Source organism: Mustela lutreola, chromosome 8, assembly GCF_030435805.1.
Source record: "Mustela lutreola isolate mMusLut2 chromosome 8, mMusLut2.pri, whole genome shotgun sequence".
NCBI classification, from domain to species: domain Eukaryota; kingdom Metazoa; phylum Chordata; class Mammalia; order Carnivora; family Mustelidae; genus Mustela; species Mustela lutreola.
The window spans coordinates 127,386,406-127,409,895 of NC_081297.1; the positions used below are offsets into that span (position 1 = coordinate 127,386,406).

Genomic DNA, 23,490 nt, shown 5'->3' on the forward strand with positions numbered 1-23,490 from the left:
CAGTAGGAACTGGACAATGAAGAATTTAGAGGTCTTGAGAAATTTTGTTAGGGAAATAGATTTTAGAGTTAGATGCATAAAAATTATACATGAAGTGGTAATAATGTAGAATTTACTTGTCAAATATTTTTGTGCAGAGATACTCATCTCTGGCAGAGTTGGTAAGAATTTGGTCTCTCAGAGTCAGCCTGCCTGGGTTCAAAAAGCTCCTGTGCCCCTTCCTAATGATGGGACCCCAGAAAAGCTATGTAATTTCTTTGTGTCTCAGTTTCCTCATCTGTGAAACAGAAATAACAATAAGACTTACCTCAAAGGATTGTTTAGATTGTTGAGATAATAAAAGACTTAGAATTGGAGCGCCTGGGTGGCTCAGTGGGTTAAAGCCTCTCCCTTGGCTCAGGTCATGATCTCAGGGTCCTGGGATCGAGCTCTGCATTGGGCTCTCTGCTCAGCGGGGAGCCTGCTTCCCCTCCTCTCTCTGCCTGCCTCTCTGCCTACTTGTGATCTCTCTCTTTCAAATAAATAAATAAATCTTAAAAAAAAAAAAGGCTTAGAATAGGGCCTGACACTAAAAAGATATTAGGTATCACTATCGGCTTCTAAGAGAGAACATTTTGAGGATAACTGTTCCAAAATGCACATGCAGTCAATAAATCTCCAGTTATAGGATGGCTAGAAATAGTCTACATGTATACCAGTGGGAAATCATATATATTAGAGGAAGGCCCATTTGTGCTAGTGCATGTGCACTGCCACAGCTTTAGCAGTAGTGATGATTCTCTAACTAGAATCTCTCTTGTGAGATTTATGTCACAAACATGTCACACTCCACATATCCTAAAGTGAATTCATTTCCTTTCCTCCATAATTGGTACCAGCCACTCACCCAAACAGAAATCACTGTAGACCGCTTTCTCTCGCTTGCCTCCCACATCTAAATCCGATGGACTCTGGATGGCACAGTCAGTTAAGTGTCTGCCTTTGGCTCAGGTCATGAACCCAGGATCCTGGGATTAGAGTCCTGCTTTGGTCTCCCTGCTCAGTGGGGAGTCTGCTTCTCCCTCTGCCCCTTCTCCCCCTCATACTGTCTCTCTCACTCACTTTCTCTCAAATAAATCAATAATATCTTTAAAAAATTCTAAATCCCATTAAGTCAGATAAAACTTAAATCTCTCCTTTTGCGGGGCACCTGGGTGACACAGTTGATTGGGTATCCAGCTCTTGGTTTCAGCTGGTGTTATGGTCTCTACTCCTGGGATTGAGCCCCAGGTCAGGCTCTGCACTTAGTGTGGGGTCTGCTTAGGATTCTCTCTCTCCCGCTCCCTCTGCCCCTTCCCCTCCCTTCTTACCAGCATGTGTGCACATCCTTATGCTCTCTCTCTCAAATAAATAAATCCTAATAAAAATTTTTTCTTCTTCTTCATCCCTGATTCTAGCACCTATTTCAGGACTCTGGTATCTCTGGACTACGTCAAAGGCCTTTGAGTTTCCTAGTCCCCCTGCCTGTAGCTTTGTGCTCCATACTCTGCTTTTCATCTTCCCCAATTTTGTCAGACTTGGCTTCTAAACTTCTAAACTGTAAATCAGATCATTTTATTCCATTGCCCTTTGACTTTCTCCTTTGGCTAAAGTCCATATGTAAAATGTTCTCTATGTTCTGACCATGCACCACCTTTATAGCCTAATCTCTCTCTTTTTAAAAGATTTTATTTTTAAATAATCTCTACACGAACATGGGGCTCACACTCAATGGCCCTGATAACAAGAGTGGCAAGCTCCACCCACTGAGCCAGCTGGGAGTCCCAAAGCTGATTTTTTATAGTAATCTCTACACCCAACATGGGGCTGAAACTCATGATTCCAAGATCAATAGTTGAATGCTCTTCCAACTGAGCCAGCCAGGCATTTCTAATATCTTTATTTTAAGCCTTTTTACCCAAATTTACAAAAGACTTTCAATTCAGTGACTACAGCAACGACTTTAAGGATTCCTAACATTGCATGTGCCTGGAATGCTTTTCCCTCTGCCAAGAACAGGGACAACATCTTTGTCCTTGAGTCCCTATTGCTTAGCAGAATGTGGCAAATAGAGATGTGCCGCAGACATTTGCTGAATGAATTGTATAAATGGTAATAATTGCATCCAGATTAATAGATTAAAATACTAATGAGGAGGATTTACAAAGTGTAACTCAATTCTATATTGTTGGAAATAAAATTTGTACCTTTTTCGGCTTTTGAAATTTTTGTGACTAAGGACAGGTAAGCTTAACTAAATGGATGCTTTGAAGAAACCTCTTTTACTACATTTCTTTCCATAGGTCTTAGTCCTTGAGGGCTGTTTAACAAAAATCCATAGACTGGATGGTCTAAATAACATCAGGTTCTCTGTTCTGGAGGCTGGGGACCACAGGGTTAAGGTGCTAGAGGATTTGGTGTCAGGTGAGGGCCCACTTCCTGGCTTATAGATGGCTGTCTTGTGGCTGTTCCTCACAGGGCAGAAGGCAGTAGGGAGCTCTTTGGGAGTCTCTTTAAAAGGTACTAATCCCATTCATGAAAGCTCCATCTTCATGACAATCTCTTCCTAAAGACCCCACATCCAAATACTAGGGATTAGGTTTCAATATGTAAATTTGGTGGGGTCCCAAACATTCACTCTATAGCACGATATAATCTATTTAAGCAGAATCATTTCTGTTTTCTTTTCTTTTTTTTTTTTTCACATTTTAAGAAATGCTTTTCTAAGTTGCATAAACCTTACTTATATTCTAATTTGTATTTTCTTTGTGTTTCAGTTTCATGCTTTAAGTAGCAAAAATATTTGCAAATATGAGCTGGTCTGTGACAGTGATGTGAATCTGCAGAATAAAGACTCTGTGACCCAGTGTCTGCAGATTCTGTCCTCCTTGAGACTCATCATGCAGGTAGCTTTGCCACAGGAGCACCTTTGCTGGATTATCTTCAATGGTAGGTGCCAATGTCGTCTATTTTTCATGACAACTTTCAGAAAGTTATTTAGATGCCAAGTTTGATCGTAATTTGATTGATTATCTTGGATAAGTGGGTGATGGGTATTAAGGAGGGCACTTTGTGTTAAGCACTGGGTGTTATATATGTTAAGTGATGAATCATGGAATTCTATCCCTGAAACTAATATTACACTGTATGTTAACTAACCAGATTTTAAATAAAAATTTAAAAACCACAAAAAACCAAATTACGTATCCAAATTCTAAAAAAAATTCTCCTAATATCAATAATTTCTTTTAAAAAGCCCCATTCATTTCATAATAGGATGATTATGAGTATTTTTTTTTGTCCTTTTTATATTTTTGTTGTATTTTAGTTTGTCCCCATTAGCAGGGACTTAACAAAGCATGTCTTTGGGTTTCCTGCTCAAGGGAGGGTCAGAGGCTGTGGAGACAGTCAATTTCAGGTATGAAAAAGTAGGGCGCATGGTTAATATGTAAATATAAGTGGTAAAGGGGTCAGAGGACCACGGCAGGTTAGACTAGTTCTAAGCATCATCCATTTATTGGTCCTTTCCTCAAATGCTTTGTCCAGTGACTATTGCTTTCTTTTCATCAACCTTCTCGTCCTACTTGCTTTTGAGTAAGGAACTCTGAGAATGTATGTGTACATACGTGTGTATAGTGTATTTATATATATATCTACATTGTATAGGTATGCGAATACACATATATATGGTATAGTTGTCTTGTGGAATAAATCTTAGCTATCAAAATATAGCATCTGCTTTTCTCTTGAAGGAGTTACAATTTAAATTCTTTTTTTTTTTTAATTTTTTACTTAATTATTTTTTAAAAAAGATTTTGTTTATTTGACAGAGAGAGACAGAGAGAAAGAGATCACAAGTAGGCAGACAGGCAGGTGGGAGGCAGGGAAGTAGGCTCCCTGCTGAGTGGTGCTCCATCCCTGGAGCCTGGGATCATGACCTGAGCCTAAGGCAGAGGCTTAACCCACTGAGCCACCCAGGTGCCCCTTACATTCTTTTTAAAGTTATAGTCAGTCACCTACTTTATTGATCTCTGAATAATTTCTTAAAAGGAAAATGACAGTGTGTAAGACCAGGACCAAATACCTTGAAAGAAAACACTGGATTTTCCCTCATCCATGGCAACTGAAAGTACATTTCCTAGCCTTTTCCCTCTTCCTCCTGCTCAAATAATTTTTTTTGACGTTTCGATTGAAATTAGACCCTAACATTTGCTACCCAAGATGAGCCTGATTTTGGAAGAAATTTTCAGTCCAGTGCCTATTAAGCTTTTTTGTCTAATCATCTTCAGGAAGATCTGTGATTCCCTGAGGAGCCACTGCTGTCCTTCCCCCTAAGTTTCTCACGTATCTTGGCAGGGTCTGAGCAGGACCAGAGGTTCTGAGCTCAGGAAGGAGTGGTTGGGCTGAGGGTTGGGTCTTGCAGTTGGCCTTGTTTGAGAGGTGGAATAACACCCTGTCTGCAGTCTTTTTAAGATCACATCCAAAAATCCCAATATTCTAAAAACGGAACAAAACAATAATTTCTGTGTCTTCTACAGAACTTTATTTGATGTGTGCTTTTTTATACATATGGTATCATTATTTGGATTTTTATTGTTTCCTACATATTTTTTTTTTACTCAATACCATGGTTTTAGAATGGAACCAGGTTCTTATATATAAATCTAGTTCATTAATTCTGTCTGTTGAATTGTATTCCAGATATCCATACACCCCTCTAGATGGGCACCTGGTTTGCCCTACTTCTAATTGCACAGATGATTCTGCAACAAATATCCTTACGTGTGTCCTTTTATAATTCTGTGTTAAAGTTTTCAGGGATTTATGTCCAGCGGTCGGATTGCTGGGTTGTGGAAGACGCATATACTTAATTTTTTCTAATTACAGTCCCTGTTTAATGGACTCATCTCAAAGTTATTAAGTGCAACATATTGTTCTGAGTGCTGGGGACATAGGAGTGAACAATAGACAAAAACTGTTCTCATGCTTACATAATGCCTCAGGGAGATGATAAATCAAAATTAAATGGTGTGTCAGAGAGTGATGAGTGTGATGGAGAAAAAGCGAAGAAGGATATATAGAGAGCAGCGTTTGGCCTGGGGCTGGGCTGCTATTTTAAACAGAATGATCAGGGAAGACCTCACTGAGATGACACTTGAGTAAACACCTGACTAAGACATTTGGATATTTGGGGGAAGGGCATTCTGACTAGGGGATTTACAAGTGCAAACCTTTTAGTTTTTAAAGTTTGGAGTTTGAGGAGTGAAAAATAAATTGACCTACAATTTATCAGAATGCATTTTACCTTTTCTGTCAGACATTAAGACGATTCTCTTTACTTTTAATTGACTGTTACACATCACACTCTTGGTTTGTGTCTTTTTCTTTTTCTTTTTTTTTTTTAATAAAGATTTTATTTATTCATTTGACAGAGAGAAAGATGAGGCAGGCGGGGTGGGGGGGGGCGGGAGACAGGGAAGCAGGCTCCCCGCTGAGCAGGGAGCCCAATTCGGGGCTCGATCCCAGCATCCTGGGATCATGACCCAAGCCAAAGGCAGAGGCTTAACTCACTGAGCCACCCAGGTGCTTCCACACTCTTGTTTTCTTAAAGATAGTTAACCAATTTTAGTTCTTTCACAAACTCTAACTGGGTGTATGACAGTTGCATAAAACTTTACTTCACAACCAATCTGAACCCAATTCATTCAACACTCACATAGCCAGATTATTTTGGTGGTGGTCATCTTTGATGAAAAGAAGCCACATGACAAAGCAATAAACTTGTATTAGGGATTTGGTTAAAAATAAAACAAAGTTCCAGAATAGCCTGAGATTGTAAAGATTTAAACTGTTTTCCATTTTATGCCATTTACTCTCTGTCAATCTTCAGCAATGGGAATTTTTGGGCCAGGCCAAGATCCTGAACCATCAAAGAAGGATTCGGTTATAGTCAGCACATTAATATGGTCTGGAAAGGTTAAAATCTTATTTTGAAAAATACAGAGGGCCCTAGTCATTCTTGAGGGCAGTGTCCTCAGGTCTTCTGAAATTCCCTAGTTTCTCTTACTGACATGTTTACACAGGCTTCTGACTTACACCTGAATCACATGTTTTGCAGGGAGGCAAGAGTTTGCTCTGGGTATCCTTACTTGGTGACTTTTAAAATAAAAAAACACAGTTAGACATTTTCGCATTTAAAGATTAAGAGCAGACGTCAACAAAGCCAAGTTGAGTTAAGAATGCTGGGCTTGAGCTGTTAGTGGACAAGTGGTTCTTCCCCAGTGAACCTTTTGTGAAATAACTACTGCCATGTCCCTAGAGCAGTTACACTCAAGAAGGCTGAGTCCTTTAATGTTAAAGACCCATTGCATTCTCTATAAAGTTTATGGTGTTGCAAGTGTTTAAAAGTTTATTCAGTATTTTTTTGTCACTGACTTATGTAATTAATGTTTATTATGCTATGCTTACAAGTGTATTTTAATCAACTGATGTGTTTTTTGGAGCAGATGCTCTTTTCTCAGAAGCTTTTAAAGTTTAAGTGTGAACATGGATTCGTAATTGTTGAATTTGGATGGTTATGAATTTTAGATCAGATATTTTATAGAAAATATTTAGACTACTTGTCATTATAATTACATGCCTTTTAAGGCACATTACTATCTTTGGGGTATGTTTGTAGCATGATAATGTCCTTTGTATACAGAGAGATGTCTGGTGATGTTTTTGCCCACCCCTGCCCCAGCTCTACCAGTTTTCTACCCTTCTGTTTTCATTTAAATAATGGCCTGACTGTAAAAAACAAAAACAAAAAACAAAAAGCCATACTTGAATGCTCTAAAATAGGAGTTGGAAATGCTGTTTTTCACTAGAGTGCTTATAAGACATACCTTAATGAAGGGGTAAATATTATGAGACTGCAAATAAATAAAATACAATCTATTATATGTTTTGATTTTTAAGTTATCATGAGTTTCCTTGTGTCCTTGTTTAGTAATGTACCATTTGATTAAATATGTATTCTAATCTTATTTGGAGATCAGTCTTTAATTTTTTAGTCATAAACCATAGGCACCAGTAGCATTTTATAAAACCAAAGGGTATATAAATTATGCTACTTAAATATTCTTTTGTTTAATATATTTCAAAACTTATGCTGTCCTTCAAATGAGGATAAAAGATTCCTATGTCTCCTTACTTAAAATATGGTCAAATTAGTTCTTTTGATGATTTGGCTGCAAGTTACAAAAAAACTGTAATGGTTATAACTCTAACCATTATCAGACTGTCTCATAAGATCACTTGTTTTAGGAACTATAGACTTAAACCACAGAAATCAGAATATAAAATTTCCATTATTTAACTGTAAAATATGTTAACAGTCTTTTTCTTCATCTAGGTACCATTTACATTTATACCATTTGCAGAAAACTGATGATCATAGGTCAATCTTCCAAGGTATGAAATTTACTGACAAAATATCTTGCTCTGTATTTCCTGTTTTTCTCAAGACTTTTGTTAGCATTGAGTGCTGAACAAAGAAAATTAGTGAATTACATTAAAAAATTTAATAAATATTTATTATATAGTTTTACTCTTCTTTTACTTTAACATGATCATCTCTAAAAATAAAAATATAATAAAATATTAATAAAAAAATTCCTAAAATTGATAGGTGATCTCCAGTGTCTCTCAGTCTCTCAGATTAGTCATTACTTGTCAACTTGATGCTGAACATTCCTCTGGTAATTTTATCTTTAGGTAGGGTGACCATCCATCCTGGTTTATGTCTGTTGTCCTAGAGTAACTGTTAATAGTTATTAATTATTTATTATAGTTATTAATAGTCATAATTAGTAACAAACAGTTATAATTAACAACTAGTTATTAATAAGTAATTATTAATAGCTCCCTTTCGCTCCTTGAAGTATTCTGGTTTGGATGAAAGGTATGGTGACTCTATGTATGCTATGGAGTTTGGACTTCAGTGTCCTCCAACAGCTTGGACTTGACTTATGGCTCACATGCTAATTGGGTGAATGTCCACCTAAACACTGTCCCAGTTATGACCTGAAGGCAAGGGGCCTTTATTTTACAATAAGATTCATACTTCCTAGTACTTAGCCGCTCAGTTTTAGCTTGAGGAAGTGGCTGACACTTCCCTTCAATGTTGGTAGCACTTTTTGTCTGTAGGAGACATATTTATTCCATGTGTCAATGTCCAGTCATTGGAATATAGGCCTAGAAGGGAGAATATACTTCCGTCAAGAGCATGCTTGAATTGTTTCTTCTATCTTAAACATTACTGCTTTGTTTTTTTTCACTGCATACAAAACCTTATGCTGAATATTTTAACACTCAGTGCAGGTACTTTTTCCCCCCTTATTTCCTCAAAATATAGCCTAGTATCTTAAAATTTGACAATGCTTAAAAAATAAAAATGGAAGCAAAGATACTTTCGTGCTGGATGCACAACATTAATTATGTGTTCTCTCTCTGTTTTGTTCCTCACTTTTAAAAGCTCTATTACTGACAGTGACTTGAGCAAGCTCTGTGCTTTGAATGTAAATTGAAATGAAGGGAGACTGTTTCATGAATAATGTAAATGTGGCCTACACACTATTCCAACAATTCCACATTCAGTTCCAGATGATTTCCTAAAGAGAATTTGCATACTCCTGTTGCACTTGCCGTAGCAACAAATACTGCTGCACAGAGCCATCATAGTTTGGTCTGCTACAGCATTTGTCTGCCAAAGCCTCGAAGGACAGAGATAACTGTGCCAAAATTTAACTGTTAGTGTTTGTACTTATTAATGCTGAGAGAATTTTAGCTTCATGTGATAGTCATCTCAAAAGTATTTCTTATTTAAATCCTACATAAGACATCTCCTCTCCCTCTTATTGAACTTGAGCTTTTGTCTGACAAAATAAGGGCTGAAGGAGGATAATTCCCAGTCTTGTGGGATAGGAGTAGGGAGAATGAGAGATGCAAGAGTTTTGGGGTGGTGGGTGGTCATACAGTTGGCACTTGAAGATTGAAATGTGGTTCTTTCAGTTGGTTCAGTATAAGAAATTTCACTGAAATTAAAAATTTTCATCCAGAAATTCCCAAGCCCTCAGCTGGTGAGTTGATTCCTGAGCTATAACGGGGACAAGCCCTTGGAGGACCAGCCACATCTGAGCACTTCTCAGTATGAGGGATTCTGATTCTGTGGTAGTTTTAGAGTTCTAGTCTGTTGTAGCATACAACAGAAAGAGAAATTGACATGGAATACTTGGGCTTTTCCTGGGGTCGTCCTAGAGCAATCTAAACTCCTATTCATATAGGATCTAGACATTATGGCTCCCATTTGTTATTACTGTTGAATCCCTACTGTGTGTTAGGTATTGTGTAAAGGGCTTTGCATATATAATGCTCAACGTAGGTGCCTTATGAGGTAGGTACCATCATCATCATCATCATCATCATCATCATCTGTTCAGTGAATGCCTACCATTTATCAGGTATGCTGCTAAGCACTTTCTTCACGTATTGTCTCATTTAATCCTCATACCATCACTTTGAGAAAGGTGCTATTATTGCCTTCACCTTAAAGATGAGGAAGCTGAGGCTCAATGTCTCACAGAGAAGTGTTGCTGAGGCCAACACTACACTGTACTGCGTATCAACCACTAGAGTAATGCATGCCTGTTGACTAAATTTAATCCTGTCATGACCTATCCCATTTTGGTTCACCCACTCAAATGGAGGAGTGGGGGGTTAATGGTTTTTCAACATGATTATATTCCTGAAGATGTCCTGAAGACCAGGACTGACCAGGGACTTTCCCCAGATCAGAAACACAGGTCAACAGTATAACCTTAGGGAGTGGAGGGAGGCAAGATTTCTGAAGGCTCTTTTCCTAAAGACAAATCACAACTTCACTTTCACTTGTGGTTTAATCTGTAGTTTCTCCGGAGGCATTTAAAACTGTATGGTACTCAGCAAACATAAGAAAATATGGTAGAATCTATTCATTTAAAAAAAAAGTTATTTCTGGGGCACCTGGGTGGCTCAGTGGGTTGAGCCGCTGCCTTCGGCTCAGGTCATGATCTCAGGGCCCTGGGATCGAGTTCCGTGTCGGGCTCTGTGCTCAGCAGGGAGCCTGCTTCCTCCTTTCTCTCTCTCTCTCTCTCTCTCTCTACCTGCCTCTCTGCCTACTTGTGATCTCTCTCTGTCGAATAAATAAATAAAATCTTTTTTTAAAAAAAGTTATTTCTGTTTTATGTTACTATAGAACTGAAATAGGTTAGTAAAATTTTGTGGTTTGAACAATTATTGTCAAATTATTCCAGGTACCATTAGGTGAACCCGAAATACAAACTTTGAAATGCCCGTCAATGTTGTTTCCGGTCAAGAGTACAAGATGACATAAATGATGCTGCAGTGCCATCCTGTGGCTGAGCTGATAAACCGTGGGTTTTTCCTGCTCTGCACCTGAGCCAGGCTCTTGCTGGGCTCTTTTAACTGGGTTTTTCAAAAAAATTTTTTCCCCTCTGAAGACAACAGTTCACTGAAATCCCATCAACTTTTTTTTTTCTAAATTAATATTCTTTTGAGATTTTAGGAGCAAGAAAAAGGCTACAAATTAAGATTTGTTGTTGTTTTAGAAATGGCTTTTTCATCTTTAAACCTGACAGTTTTTCAAAAGCCCAAGTTGCATGCTTGGTTTCCAGAACTCCCCCTTTGTCAAGGCTGCCCCATGTAGTGGAAGGAACGCTGCTGTGCTTGGGAGTCCAAAGACTAAGCCCCAGCTCTGTTGCTTATAAGCAGTTTGGCCTCTTAGAGTTAAATTGGGTTACTTTTAAGGTCCCTTATGGCACTAAGATATGTGATTGACTTATTCTAAGTCTGCATATGAACCCAAATGTAATATGAGCAATTAGTGACTAAAGCTATTTTTATTTTGAAATGTGAGATTTCTAATATTAGGGATTCCAAGGGGTTTTGAAAAGATATGAGAATTTAAAGGGAAAAATATATACACGGTTTGATCCCATACCCCCATAAACCACAACAGTCCATATGCAAAAATCCACAGTAGGGTTTTTGGGCAACAAATGGGAGAAAATTCATTTGGATGACTGCTAATTCCACCTCAGTTCATAGCGTGGCAAAGTTAGCATACAACAACAACAACAACAACAGGAATAAAGCAACCCTCGGCCCACTTAGTAGAGATGTAGTGTCCAGAACCAGGGATTGAAAGCTTCATTTTATTGTGGAGAAGTCATGCACCCCAAAGGACATTGGCAGCTTGGAGCAAAACCACAGGAGACTAACCATGATGGGGAAGGGAAGTCAGTCCTAGGAGATCTGAAAGCATCCAGGGTTGGTTATCCTGGAGAGAGAGATGGGGAGAAGACAGGATGCATAGGTGGTTTTCTGATTCTTGGAAAGCTGTATGTTGGAAGTGGATTTGGGGTGGTTCTATGCTATTCCAGGATGCGTAACTAGGACCGGTGCACTGGAGGTATATCAAGGTGGATTTCATTTCGGATTAAGAAAGCACTTTTCATGTTTTAGAATTGTCTTCTAATGCCATGTGGCATGTTCCTTGTTGCTAGAGTTGAGAACTCTTGGTTTGGAAAGGTATAGGACATTTGGTGGTGGTGCCAGTGATATTGGTAGGGATGGAATTAGACTGACTTTCAGCCCTTTGATTCTATGATTACTTAACATAGTTCCTCATTTAGCATCATTAACTAGAGATTTTTTTTTAATGAAGGTCAGTCAGTCAACATATATTTATATAATATTTATCATTAAATGCCAGATAGTTTTAGGAGATAGGGATATGATGGTGAATAAGACAGACAAGGTCCCTTTCCTAAGTGATTTTATATTCTGGTGGGATGAGCTTAGTGGATAGCAAAGAATATTATAATTCTGTGTCAAACTCTGCTCTACTTCCAGCATTCTCTTTTCCTTTGGAATAAAAACTGACTAGATAGTGGAGAATTCTGGCCTTTCAGATTTCTTTCTCTTAGATGAGAAAGCTGAGCTGCTTGCTCATGTGTTGTACATACTGTCTTTGAAGGCTCCAGAGATGGTAATAGGGTCTGAATGTTACCAGTGTTTTATCTATTTTTACTATTAAATGCTATGTCAGTCACGGGGGGTGGGAGGTTGCTTCATGCCTATGAAGCTCCCGGACCATTCTGATGATTTGCCTTTCCAAGAGTTGACTATTGCAGACCTATTTTTCCTTAATTACTTCCTCAATTATTGAAGGCCAAATTTGTTATAAGAAGAAGGACTTTATTCTGCTGTCCAAATTTATTATCATTATTTTCTGAGAGTCTCAAAGACTTGTTAGCTCTCCTGCGTTGGTTCTGCTGACTTTGAGGTTGTCTACTGAATTCATTTACTAGCAGTTGGAGATATCTGCTATGTACCTGGGATTCTTCCAGGTGCTGGTGATATAATAAAAAAGTGCCATTCTTTTCCGAGAGATTACAGTCTAGCTTTGGAATCACACACATGTGAGCATATTAATGTCACTGAATGTAATGTAGATATGTAGGTAGAGAAACATCTATGTAAATTACCTCCTACACTGCTGGTGACACTTGAAAGATATTAATAAAAACCAGTTGAGTTCATAGCACTTTAGGAGCTAAGAAGCAAGACATTTAAAATAACTAACTTGAGATTTTGAGTTCTTTAAATTAATCCTTTGCTTTTGAAATGCTTCTTTTCTCTTGACTCACTATTTATAGTATTTTTGGTTTAAGCAGTCAGCAGCTATAATTAGATTATATTAGATAGAAATCATCATTGTTAGCTTAAACTGAAAATACATTTGAGTGTTCTCTTTCTTCCTCAGGCCTTAGAGTACCTCCTGTGGGCCAGCATGTGTATGGAATGCTCGGTCCCCCTCCTGTCTGTCAGATACTTGACCTGGAGAGCTACTCTTTACACTGCCGTCTGCCAGTGCTACTATGATTGCCAAGCTGGCATTCATGGAGAGGTGGGCCGCTTTTCATTCTCAGGATTCCAGTTTTTAAAGTATAAGTTATTTAGTATTTTCTTCTTCAGATGTCCAGCAACACAAACACAAACGGACAAATGTAACCTAAAGAATTGCATTGGGACGAAGACACAAGTCCCAGGGTTTATTTGCAGAAATGTGCTTGGCCTCTCCATTCTGTTATCTCTTGTTCTACATTCTGCTCTCTCCTTTCTTCTCCATTCACTTCCGTTTCCTCTGCCCCTGTCTGAACAAGATATCGGACACCTTCCTCATTGGATGCTTGTATGCAGGTCACTTTCCTTCCCTGTTTAGTTTTATATTCTGTTTCCCAAGTCCATTTGTCTTGCCTTTCTCTGCTTCCAGCTGCCGTTTGTTTAATATATGATATTTCTTGTTTTTCTTCTTTTCCTGTGTATCTTTTAGACTGATTACTTGAAATATAACTTAGGGGCTTCTATTAGCCCTTATGGTAAATCTGTGTCAGTGAGAAAAAGGTGTCTTCTCTACAGTATATTGTACCTGGCTGGTCACTGGATGAGGGCGTGGTGAGAATCAGAAGCAGGCAGCCCTTCCTTTAGGCCAGCACATCCCTGCACCAGAGTGTATGGTGTGGTGAGTGCAGTGGGGGGTGGATTGCAACCCTCACTGAACCTCTTGACTGGAAATCTTGAGCAGGACAGAGCCTTCACACTTGCACAAATCTTCTTTTCCCATCCTGTTCACAGCCATTGGGCTGGTTAGCTGCTTTACGTTAAATGTTTCCTGTCTAAACTCACTCTGAATGGCTGGATTGTTGTGGCTCATCCTGAATAGCCTTATACAGCCCTTGGGGGTACATTTTCTAGCCCAGAGTACATTCTAGAAACGACTCACCATGCATGTACAGTTAGTTACAATGTACTAGTGTTTCTGTAGCTGTTAAAATTGTCAGGGAATGGAACATATACACAGTTTGGACTATTTGATTCCTATTGGAATTCTCCCTTGTTGGAAAATTTAGCCCTTCATATATGTTATTATGTCTAAAAGGATCTTCATGAAAAATTATAAGTTGTAGATGAAACATTTCCAAGAAACGGTAAAACAGATGACATAAATTGAACTGTAGAGAATCATAATAATGGAGATCTGATTAAACAAGCAGATCTCCGTCCTTTCCTTTCTTTCTCCTCTCCTTCCTTCCTTTCCTCGCACATTAGTAGATACTTCCTATATGCTGGGTACTAGAGATACAAAAATAAATAAGACCATATGAGGACCTCACGATTTAGTGGACAAAGTGAACAGTTGACTAGATAGTACAGGATGCTTTAGTAAGAAGGTTAGTATTTCAGAGAGGGGTGTGTGTGTGTGTATGCGATACCAGAGAAGTGATCATCTATATGAAGCTACAGAATTTGGCTTTTCTTAAAAGAAGTACAGAATTCTGGCATTTTCTTGATTTGTAAAGTTAACATATCTGACAGCTTATTAACTTTAGACCTGCAGAATATTGGGACGCTTGTAGGAAATGATCGGTGGGATATTTATAGTGTTTATAAGGAGTTAGCATCAACCTAGAGTTTAATTTACCAATTAAATCAAATATCTGGGAGAATAAAACCTGCTGTCTTGTTACATTTTTAATTGCTATACTCTCATTTATTATGAATTAAATTTATTTTAATTGCATACAGGCATTTGCTCGGCGTGCTTTAGCTAAAATTGATGAGCTAAGGCAACTGGAATTAATGAGTTCCTCACAATCACAGGAAGAATCCAGAAGACATTATAGAGAGGCCACAATAAAGGTATAAAAATTTCATGAAATGAAAGAAATTTACTGCACTATATAGTTGATTAAGAACTTAGTATTAGTGCTTGAGAAGTGCATCCCATTGGTGCCTCATATATAATTCTTTTTTTTGAGACAGATGGCAGTGATGATCTTCAAAAGGGGAGTATTTGAATCTAGAAGAAAAAGCAAAAGTGTCTTTAGACCAAAGATAAGAGTTAACCTGAGGGAAGCTCAAACCGTAAGTCTAAGAGTATTTTCTCTTGTTCAGGTTCTTTTTGCAGGATATTTTTGTTATACCTCCCATCTTTGAAGCTTAGTTACTCAGTATTAAATCCTACCCCCTGTTCTCTGCACCAGTGGCAAATTGAGGAATGCCTTCCCACTGTGGACACAGCCTCACTCCATTTGTACCTTCCCGCAATCCCAGTTTTGTAACTTTAAAGGGCAAGATGCAGAAGAAGAGCCTGGGAAGGGTTCAGATGTGGACTTGAGTGGAGCCATAGAGGCCTTTGTCTTTGACTGGATGGTGTTAGCTTAGTGGGCTTTGAGGTTGGAGAGAAGGTGGAGACACCTTCTCTCCTTAGCTTCAGACTTTACCCTTGGGAGTGTTTAGGAACTAGGCTGCACTGTAGCAAAAACAACCCCCATATCTCAGTGGCTTAAAATAAAGTTTATTTCTCGCTAGCATCATGGTTATGATAGTTCATAGGGGGCTCTACTCATGACTGCCAGATTAAGGGTCAGATTGAGCAGAAGCCCTCATTTTGAAAGTTGGCATTGTTCTGCCATAGGGGATTTGAGAAAGCTCTGGAGAATCTTGTGCAGGCCATAATGCCCAGCATGGAAGGGACAGTGGTCTTTTCTCACATGTCAAAACTCATCATATGGCTCTCCTTGCCACGACTGTGCTTGGTCAGCAGCACTAAGGGCTGCCAGGGAGGAAGTCTGGGGTATAGTTATACCTTCTGGGGTTCTCTGCCCTTTCTCCCCCTGCCTTGTCCTTCTCCCACTATCTGGTCCTTGACCTTCTGAATCTCAGTATCCCTTAAGGCCCAATTCATTTTTTCTTAAAAGCCGTCCCTGACTATTCTAGATGGCTGTAAATTTCTTTTGTGAACTTCTTGGTAGGGCCTGAAAATGAAAGTGAAGGGGAAGCTGAGCAGTTTTGGATAGGAGGGTAGTAGAATTTTAAAACCTGAAAGAAATTTAAGAAATTTCAGTCCTGGTTCAGTCCTGCCCTATTATTATAAATGGGAAAATAAAGCCCAGAGTACTTAAGTTATGGCCTCAAGGTGACAAAGGCAACTGCTGGCTATGCTGCAAACTAGACCCCAGGACACTCGTCCAGTGCTTTCTCAATACTCCAAAAACTGCTGCTTTCTTCACTCATTTCTTCTTACATTTAGGAAAAATTGTTTTTCTTTTCTCTAAAATAAATCATAATATCTAAATATAAAAATTTTTTGGGCATGCATGGTAGCTTTCTATTGCTACTTAGTGTGACTATGGCATGTTGACTGCTGAGCCCAGAGGTACATTTCATATATCCTTTTAAAATCATATCCCTTACTGACCAATGGTGGATAGTCAGTGGGGGCAGTGACTTGCTCAATCATGGACAATTTCTTGGATGAGCTGTGGAACTGCCCGCATCTGGTATTGTTGAGTAGTAACAGCCTCTGGCATTTGTAAGAAAGCAATGGGTAGGTTTTTTTTCTGACTAGCAATTTTTTTTTCTCTGAGAAAGCCAAATTTAAGTGTCCAAAGCTGGAAGACTATCATTAATTAGCATATTATTATGCTTTATAATCATCCTTCTATAAAAATTAAGTATATTTTCAAAGAAAAACATTTCAAATTCCAAGAAAAATTATATTAAAAACACATCTATTTCTTTTCTTTTCTTTAAGGTAATTATTTTATGGAAAGGTCTGGTGGTATATCTTTTAGTTTAGTTGGTAGTTTCTATAGGGAATAGTCAACATACCCTTTTTATAAAGTCATAGTATATTGCCTAGACATACTTTGCAGAATGTTCTGCTTTATATGTATGAAATAATTTTATGTGTCTAAAATAGAAAGTAATTGTAATATTAAATCTATTTTATAAAACATTTCTGAATTTGGCAGTCCATTGTGAACTGAAAGTTTATCATTTTGACTTTCAAAGGATTCCTTTAAAGGACTACTAATCCATACTAATAATGATTGACTGTTTAGTGATTCATTCAATAAATATTTTTATAGTACCTGCTATATAAACAAGATAGATAGGAGATAAATTTTAGTGGAGGAATTACATAATAAATAAGTATAGTAATTATAGTTTGTGGTAAGTATTAAAAAGGATATAATGGTAGAGTTTAAATGAATTACATGTAAAGCCCTTAGAATGTTTGTGGTGTGTAGAAAGTCCTCAGGAATATTAGTTATTACTATTATTTATTTTCACTCATTCATTTAACAGAATGTATCAAATCCCTACTGTGGTTACAAGTATGGTAGAATATATAGGAGCAGTCATGGTTCTGTCTTTTTGAATGACCTTGGAATAATGAGCAGGATTTGAGTGTATAGGGAGGAGAGGATAAAACATTCTAAGTACAGGACCAGAGCATGATCATAGCTTAGAAGCAGGAGCAAACAAAGTTCATTGGGGGATAGTGAGAAATTAAGCTTGACTGGGCTAGGTATATTATATTGGGATTAACATAATATATTAACATAATAGCATAATACATCTCAATTAACATAATACATCTCATGGAGTAGATGTCATAGATGCCATGTCTGTTTAAAAGTGGAACAGACTATCTGGATCATGTCATTTAGCTTCTCATCCATCCTGATGTTTTTCAAGATGGTCTAGCATACTCTATGCAGTATTTGTACCATAACTTGTCAAATATTTTTATTACTATTTAAAATTTTAGTGGTTTCCAGTTCTTTGTTATTCTAAATATTGAAGTAATCAACAGCTTCAATATACTATTTTTTAAATTTCCTGTGGACAAAATTAAAGATGCAGGATTTGAATCAAAGGATACAGTCACTTTTATTTCTCTTGATATATATTCCCAAATTGATTTCTGAAATAGCTATGCAGAGTACAGCCTGCATGTACCAATCCACTACAAGTTGTTACCGTTTTGCTATTTTTTTAAAAAAGTACCCCTGGGGATAAAAATATATGTTTATAAAAAATAAAAAAAATAAAAAATAAATAAATAAATAATAAAAAAAAGATTATCTATCTGTCTATCTATTTACTTGAGAGAGACAGAGAGAGAGAAAGAGAGAAAGAAAGAGCAGCGGGAAGAGCAGAGAAAGAGGGAGAGAAGAATCTAGGACAGAGTTTGCCCTGAGTGCAGAGCCTGACTTGGGGCTTGATCTGGCAACCCCGAGATCATGACCTCAATCTAAATCAAGAGTCAGATGCTTAACTGACTGAGCCACCCAGGCATCCCTCTCTACTTTTTGAATAATTCAGTTTTTATAAATGGCTTGTCATTTTAACTATTTCTTTGATCCAACTTTCCCTTATATTTGTGTTTACTCTTATTATTTCCTTTTTCTGTGAATTTTGCCTTCCACAGTTTTGACCACTTATCTACTAGGGATTTCAATTTTTAAAATATATTTGAAAAAAATATATTTGAATGAGCTCATCATTTTTTTAAAAAAGATTTTATGTATTTATTTGACAGATAGAAATCACAAGTAGCCAGAGAGGCAGGCAAAGAGAGAAGGGGAAGCAGACTCCCTGCTGAGCAGAGAGCCCGATGCGGGGCTAGATTCCAGGACCCTGGGATCATGGCCTGAGCCGAAGGCAGAGGCTTTAACTCACCGAGCCACTCAGGCATCCCTGAGCTCATCATTTTTATAGACATTAATATTTTGCTTGTCATGCTTGGCAACCCATTGTTTTTTTGTTGCCTTAAATCTTTTTTATAGATCTTTTAAATATTTATGTTTTAAAATCTTTTACTTGGTATTCATCTACAGCTTTGATAAATATTCTGCTTCACTTTTTTTAGTTTTTCTATGGTATTTCTAAAAGCAATTTAAGTCTAATCTTTGGTTTTTATAAGTTCGTTTTGAATATGTCTAATTATTAGAAAATTTATAATGCTTTCAAGTATAATTTTAGAAAGCTCTGTTTTAACTTACAGTAAAAATCTTAGAAGAAACCCTTACGTCTGTTAGTAAAGAGAGGCTAGGGCATGAAATTTAAGTTTATTGAGGTTTTTAACCTATAAGTTAACCTATGGATTGAAAAGTCATAGAAGCTAATGAGTAGAGAAGTTGGTTGTTTGGGGAAAAATACTCCAAAGCAGTTTTAACCCTGTTTATGTTTTTCTGTCTCTCTGACTTTGCCCCAGGATGGAGAGGAACAGGGGAACCATGGGGAATATGACAGGTATCTTCTAACTGGATATGGAGTCTAGAAAAGTTGACCAGAGCTACTTCTTTTTTTTACTGGTAATCTAAATACAGAGAACAGATTTTTGTCTGAAGAATAGTGTAGTGGCAAGTCACAGGCAGGAGGGGAAATCATTCTGGGATGATACAACGCAAAGTGGCTGGGAATTCATACAGGGCTCTAACAGCCATTAGCATATTAATGTATAGCTGTCAATTCTTCTTTCATTAACTACTATAAGATTAGCTATTTATACTGTAAAATATTGTTTCAAATTTGGGTTTAAGGATCTTCTGCATTAGAATTTCCTGTGGTGCTTATGAAAAGTGATCCACTGAATCTCAAGATTTGGTCTGTGAATCTAAAAAGCATTCCTGAGAAATTCCTAGGCAACCGAAGTTTGAATATCAGTTCCTGAAGACTGTGATTAAGGTAACACAAAGCATATGGAGATTGATGTTGCCCTAATAAAAAGATAGAAATAAACAAACAGCCTTTTATTGCTGCCTTGGAAACATGGACATAAAGCAATAGCAGTCTTTGATGTAATGGTGTCATGACATCAATGGAGTCTGGAGAAACACCTTGGAAATGAACACCATAAAAGTAGCCATCTCATTGACAGGCCAGCCACTCTCTCTTTTAGCATTAATGAAATATTCCTTGCTTATCTTTGCTTATAATACTAAACACTGTAGAACTCTAAAAAAGTGGACTGTAGTTTTTTTTTTTTTTTTTTTTATTCCAGTTGCCATGGCCACGTACTGTCACAGAGCGGTTGTTGGATGAGATGTTGGATAGCACTGCATCCCGGTTTCTGGCCGTCTTAGAAACTCTTTCTGACTCAAATAGGCGCACACTACAAACTGGATCTATTGTTACAGATGAAGTAGAAGTTCGTGATGTTGTCTCAGAACTGTTTATGGCAGGAAAAGAACTTTTAATAAGTAAATAATTTGTTAAAATAATATATTATGTTATAACATGAAAGACAAAAATTTTAGTATGGTATTTGACATATAAGAAAATGATACCTGGGGCGCCTGGGTGGCTCAGTGGGTTAAGCCTCTTTCTTCGGCTCAGGTCATGATCTTGGGGTCCTGGGATCGAGTCCTGCATCGGGCTCTCTGATCAGCAGGGAGCCTGCTTCCCTCTCTCTCTCTGTCTGCCTCTCTGCCTACTTGTGATCCTTCTCTCTCTGTTAAATAAATAAATAAAATCTAAAAAAGGGAAAATGATGTCCAGTTGTTTTCTTTTTTTAAGATTTTATTTATTTGACAGAGAGATATCACAAGTAGGCAGAGAGGCAAGCAGAGTGAAAGAGAGAGAGAGGAGGAAGCAGGCTCCCTGCCTAGCAGAGAGCCCGATTCGGGACTCGATCCCAGGACCCTGAGATCATGACCTGAGCTGAAGGTAGAGGCTTAACCCACTGAGCCACCCAGGCAGCCCCTCCAGTTTTTTAAATCTTAAATTGAGGAATCTTATTAAACACAACTAATAATTTAAATAATTTATGAGATTTTCTTTTGGATTTGCTTAGGTGTATAATCATTACCTGTGAATAATGACTATTGTATTTCTCTCTTTCTAGTTCTTAATCTTTTAATTTCTTCTTTCTTGCAATTCTTGGCTTATTGCATTGGATAAGATATCCAATAAAACATGAAATGGAAGTGGTAATAGTGGATATTCTTGTCTCATTTATGATCTCACATAGAAAGCTTTTGACATTTTACCATTAATTTTGATGTTTGCTGAAGGGTTTTTTAAGATAACTTTTTTTCCAGATTAAGGAAGTTGCTATTATTCTTGGTTTGCTGAGTTTTGTTTGTTTTTAATTATGAATAGTTGTTGAATTTCATCAAAAGCCTTTTCTGGCTTTATTGAGTTGATTGAATGGATTTCTAGTTTATTTCTGTTAATGTGACAAATTACATTGATTGCTTATCTCATTGTTAACCACTATATTTTTGGAATAAATCTAATGTGGAGGTAAGCATTATCCTTTTGATATATAATTTGATTTTGTTTGCTAATGTTTATTATTTTGCTTCTGTTCATGAGAGATTTTCCTTTCTTGTAGTGCCTTTTTAGGTTTTGCTTTCAAGGACATATTGAGCTCATATAAAGAGTTGAGAAGTACATACACTCTCTTTCTCTCTTATCTGAAAGATTTTGTGTCAGACTGTTGTTATTTCTTACATGTTTGATTGAATTTACTGGTGATGGCATTTGGAGTTGGAATTTTCTTTGTGGAAAGGTTTTTAACTATTAATTAAAAATTTCCCATACATATAAAATGATTTAGGCTTTCTTTTCATTAAAAATATCTTCTATTAGTTTGTTAAATAGGACGAAAAAAATTTGATTTTTGATCCAATATTTTCAAATTTTCATAAAATTTTTTAAATTTTAAAATGTCAGATTGAGCAGAAGCCCTCATTTTGAAAGTTGGCATTGTTCTGCCATAGGGGATTTGAGAAAGCTCTGGAGAATCTTGTGCAGGCCATAATGCCCAGCATGGAAGGGACAGTGGTCTTTTCTCACATGTCAAAACTCATCATATGGCTCTCCTTGCCACGACTGTGCTTGGTCAGCAGCACTAAGGGCTGCCAGGGAGGAAGTCTGGGGTATAGTTATACCTTCTGGGGTTCTCTGCCCTTTCTCCCCCTGCCTTGTCCTTTTCCCACTATCTTGTCCTTGACCTTCTGAATCTCAGTATCCCTTAAGGCCCAATTCATTTTTTCTTAAAAGCCGTCCCTGACTAATCAACATGCTGAGCAGGGAGCCTGATGTGGGACTCAATCCTAGGACCCTGGGACCATGACCTGAGCTGAAGGCAGATGCTTAACCGACTGAGCCACCCAAACATCCCTATTTTATTATTTTAATCTCTTTATTCCTTTCTGTTGCCTTCTGGGAAGGTTTCTCGATCCAACTTTCTAGGTTACTAATTTGTTCTTTGGTTCTTGCTATTCTGTTCCATTCATCTATTGAATTCTTTGTTTCAACAATAAAATAATTTATACCTAATCTCAATTTGATTCTTTTTCACAGCAATTTATTCTTGCTTCATGTTTTTAAAATCTTCTCTTTTTCAAAGAGAAAAAGTTTCAAAGTGTTTGTGTTTTTAACTTTATTTTTTCATGAGCTTACCTTCTGTTGCTCTGGAGCAGTCAGCTGACTTGTCCACAGTCTCCCTGGAAAGAGAGGTGAAAGCCTAGACCTTAGCATGTGTACTTTTAAGTGAGTTTCGGGTGTGTGTGTGTGTGTGTGTGTCTGTGTCACTGTGTGTGTGCATCCTCACATGTGCATGCTGATCTGTAGGCAAGGAATTTCTCTGCCACAGCTTGGGCTTATCCTCTCCATGAAGAAAATGATCTCAGATGAGATTTCCTTCTTCCACACTTGAAAACTTACCTTCACTTATACCCATCCTTTCCGCTGTCTCTCATTAAAATGGAAAGGGTGTTCCTTCTCTTCTTTTGAAGTCTTTTAGCTTAACATTTCCAAACTGCCCCTTTCTCCCATGTCCTCTTTCAGCTTCCTCCCTGTATTTCTTTCTCTTTTTATAGTCAGGAATTGTCCATTTCCACTGTTCTAGATTCTTTCCTTCTTACTTATACAGTCTACAGCCCTCTGTCCTAAGCCCTCTGAGGAGAATGTCATGGACAACTTCCTTTTTGTTCAATCCAGGGGTCTCTTCTCAGTGCTTTTCTTCCCTTATACTCTAATATTTGTTACTATTGAATACTCCTAGAAAGGAATTTAGAAAAGCACTCTTCTCTGCAGCCTTTTCTCTCTCTGCCCTTCTCTTACATGTTGGGGGTCGTAATTCTCCTATCCTAGACAGCTGTACATTGCCCATGGCTGCTTCTGTTGTTTACTATGGATATGTAATGATGACTCTAAAGCTGTATCCCTATTATAGACCTGTTTCCTGAGCTTTCAATTTGTAATATCTAGCTGCCTACTTGACTAGTTAACTCTTGCTAATTCTATGTGTTTGCGATTCCGTGTTTCTTTGGCTGGACATCCTTGACCACTCTCCCACCATAAACCCATGTTTGATGCCCTTCTTATTTGTCCCCATAACACCCTGTATTTCCCTGCCAAGATTTCTCATTTCTCCATTAGAGTATAAGCTCTGTGAAGGCAGGGATTGTATTTGCTTCTATTCCGTTGTTTCCCTTGTGCCTAGAAGTATCTGTTAGTTAATATTCAGTAAATATGTCTTTCCATGAATGACATTCAAAC

General features: G+C 37.6%; 1 protein-coding gene across 2 annotated transcripts in view; it reads left to right on the forward strand.

Moving 5' to 3' along the window:
- The window catches only part of CFAP54 (cilia and flagella associated protein 54), a 316,944-nt gene that overhangs the window by 13,418 nt on the left and 280,036 nt on the right, over window positions 1-23,490 (forward strand). For both annotated transcript variants that reach the window (XM_059186580.1, XM_059186581.1), the window contains exons 4-9: window positions 2,796-2,967; window positions 7,415-7,473; window positions 12,887-13,030; window positions 14,710-14,823; window positions 14,947-15,048; window positions 19,982-20,180. In XM_059186580.1, coding sequence (XP_059042563.1) covers window positions 2,796-2,967; window positions 7,415-7,473; window positions 12,887-13,030; window positions 14,710-14,823; window positions 14,947-15,048; window positions 19,982-20,180 — 790 coding nt within the window. The remainder of the gene's footprint in view (window positions 1-2,795; window positions 2,968-7,414; window positions 7,474-12,886; window positions 13,031-14,709; window positions 14,824-14,946; window positions 15,049-19,981; window positions 20,181-23,490) is intronic.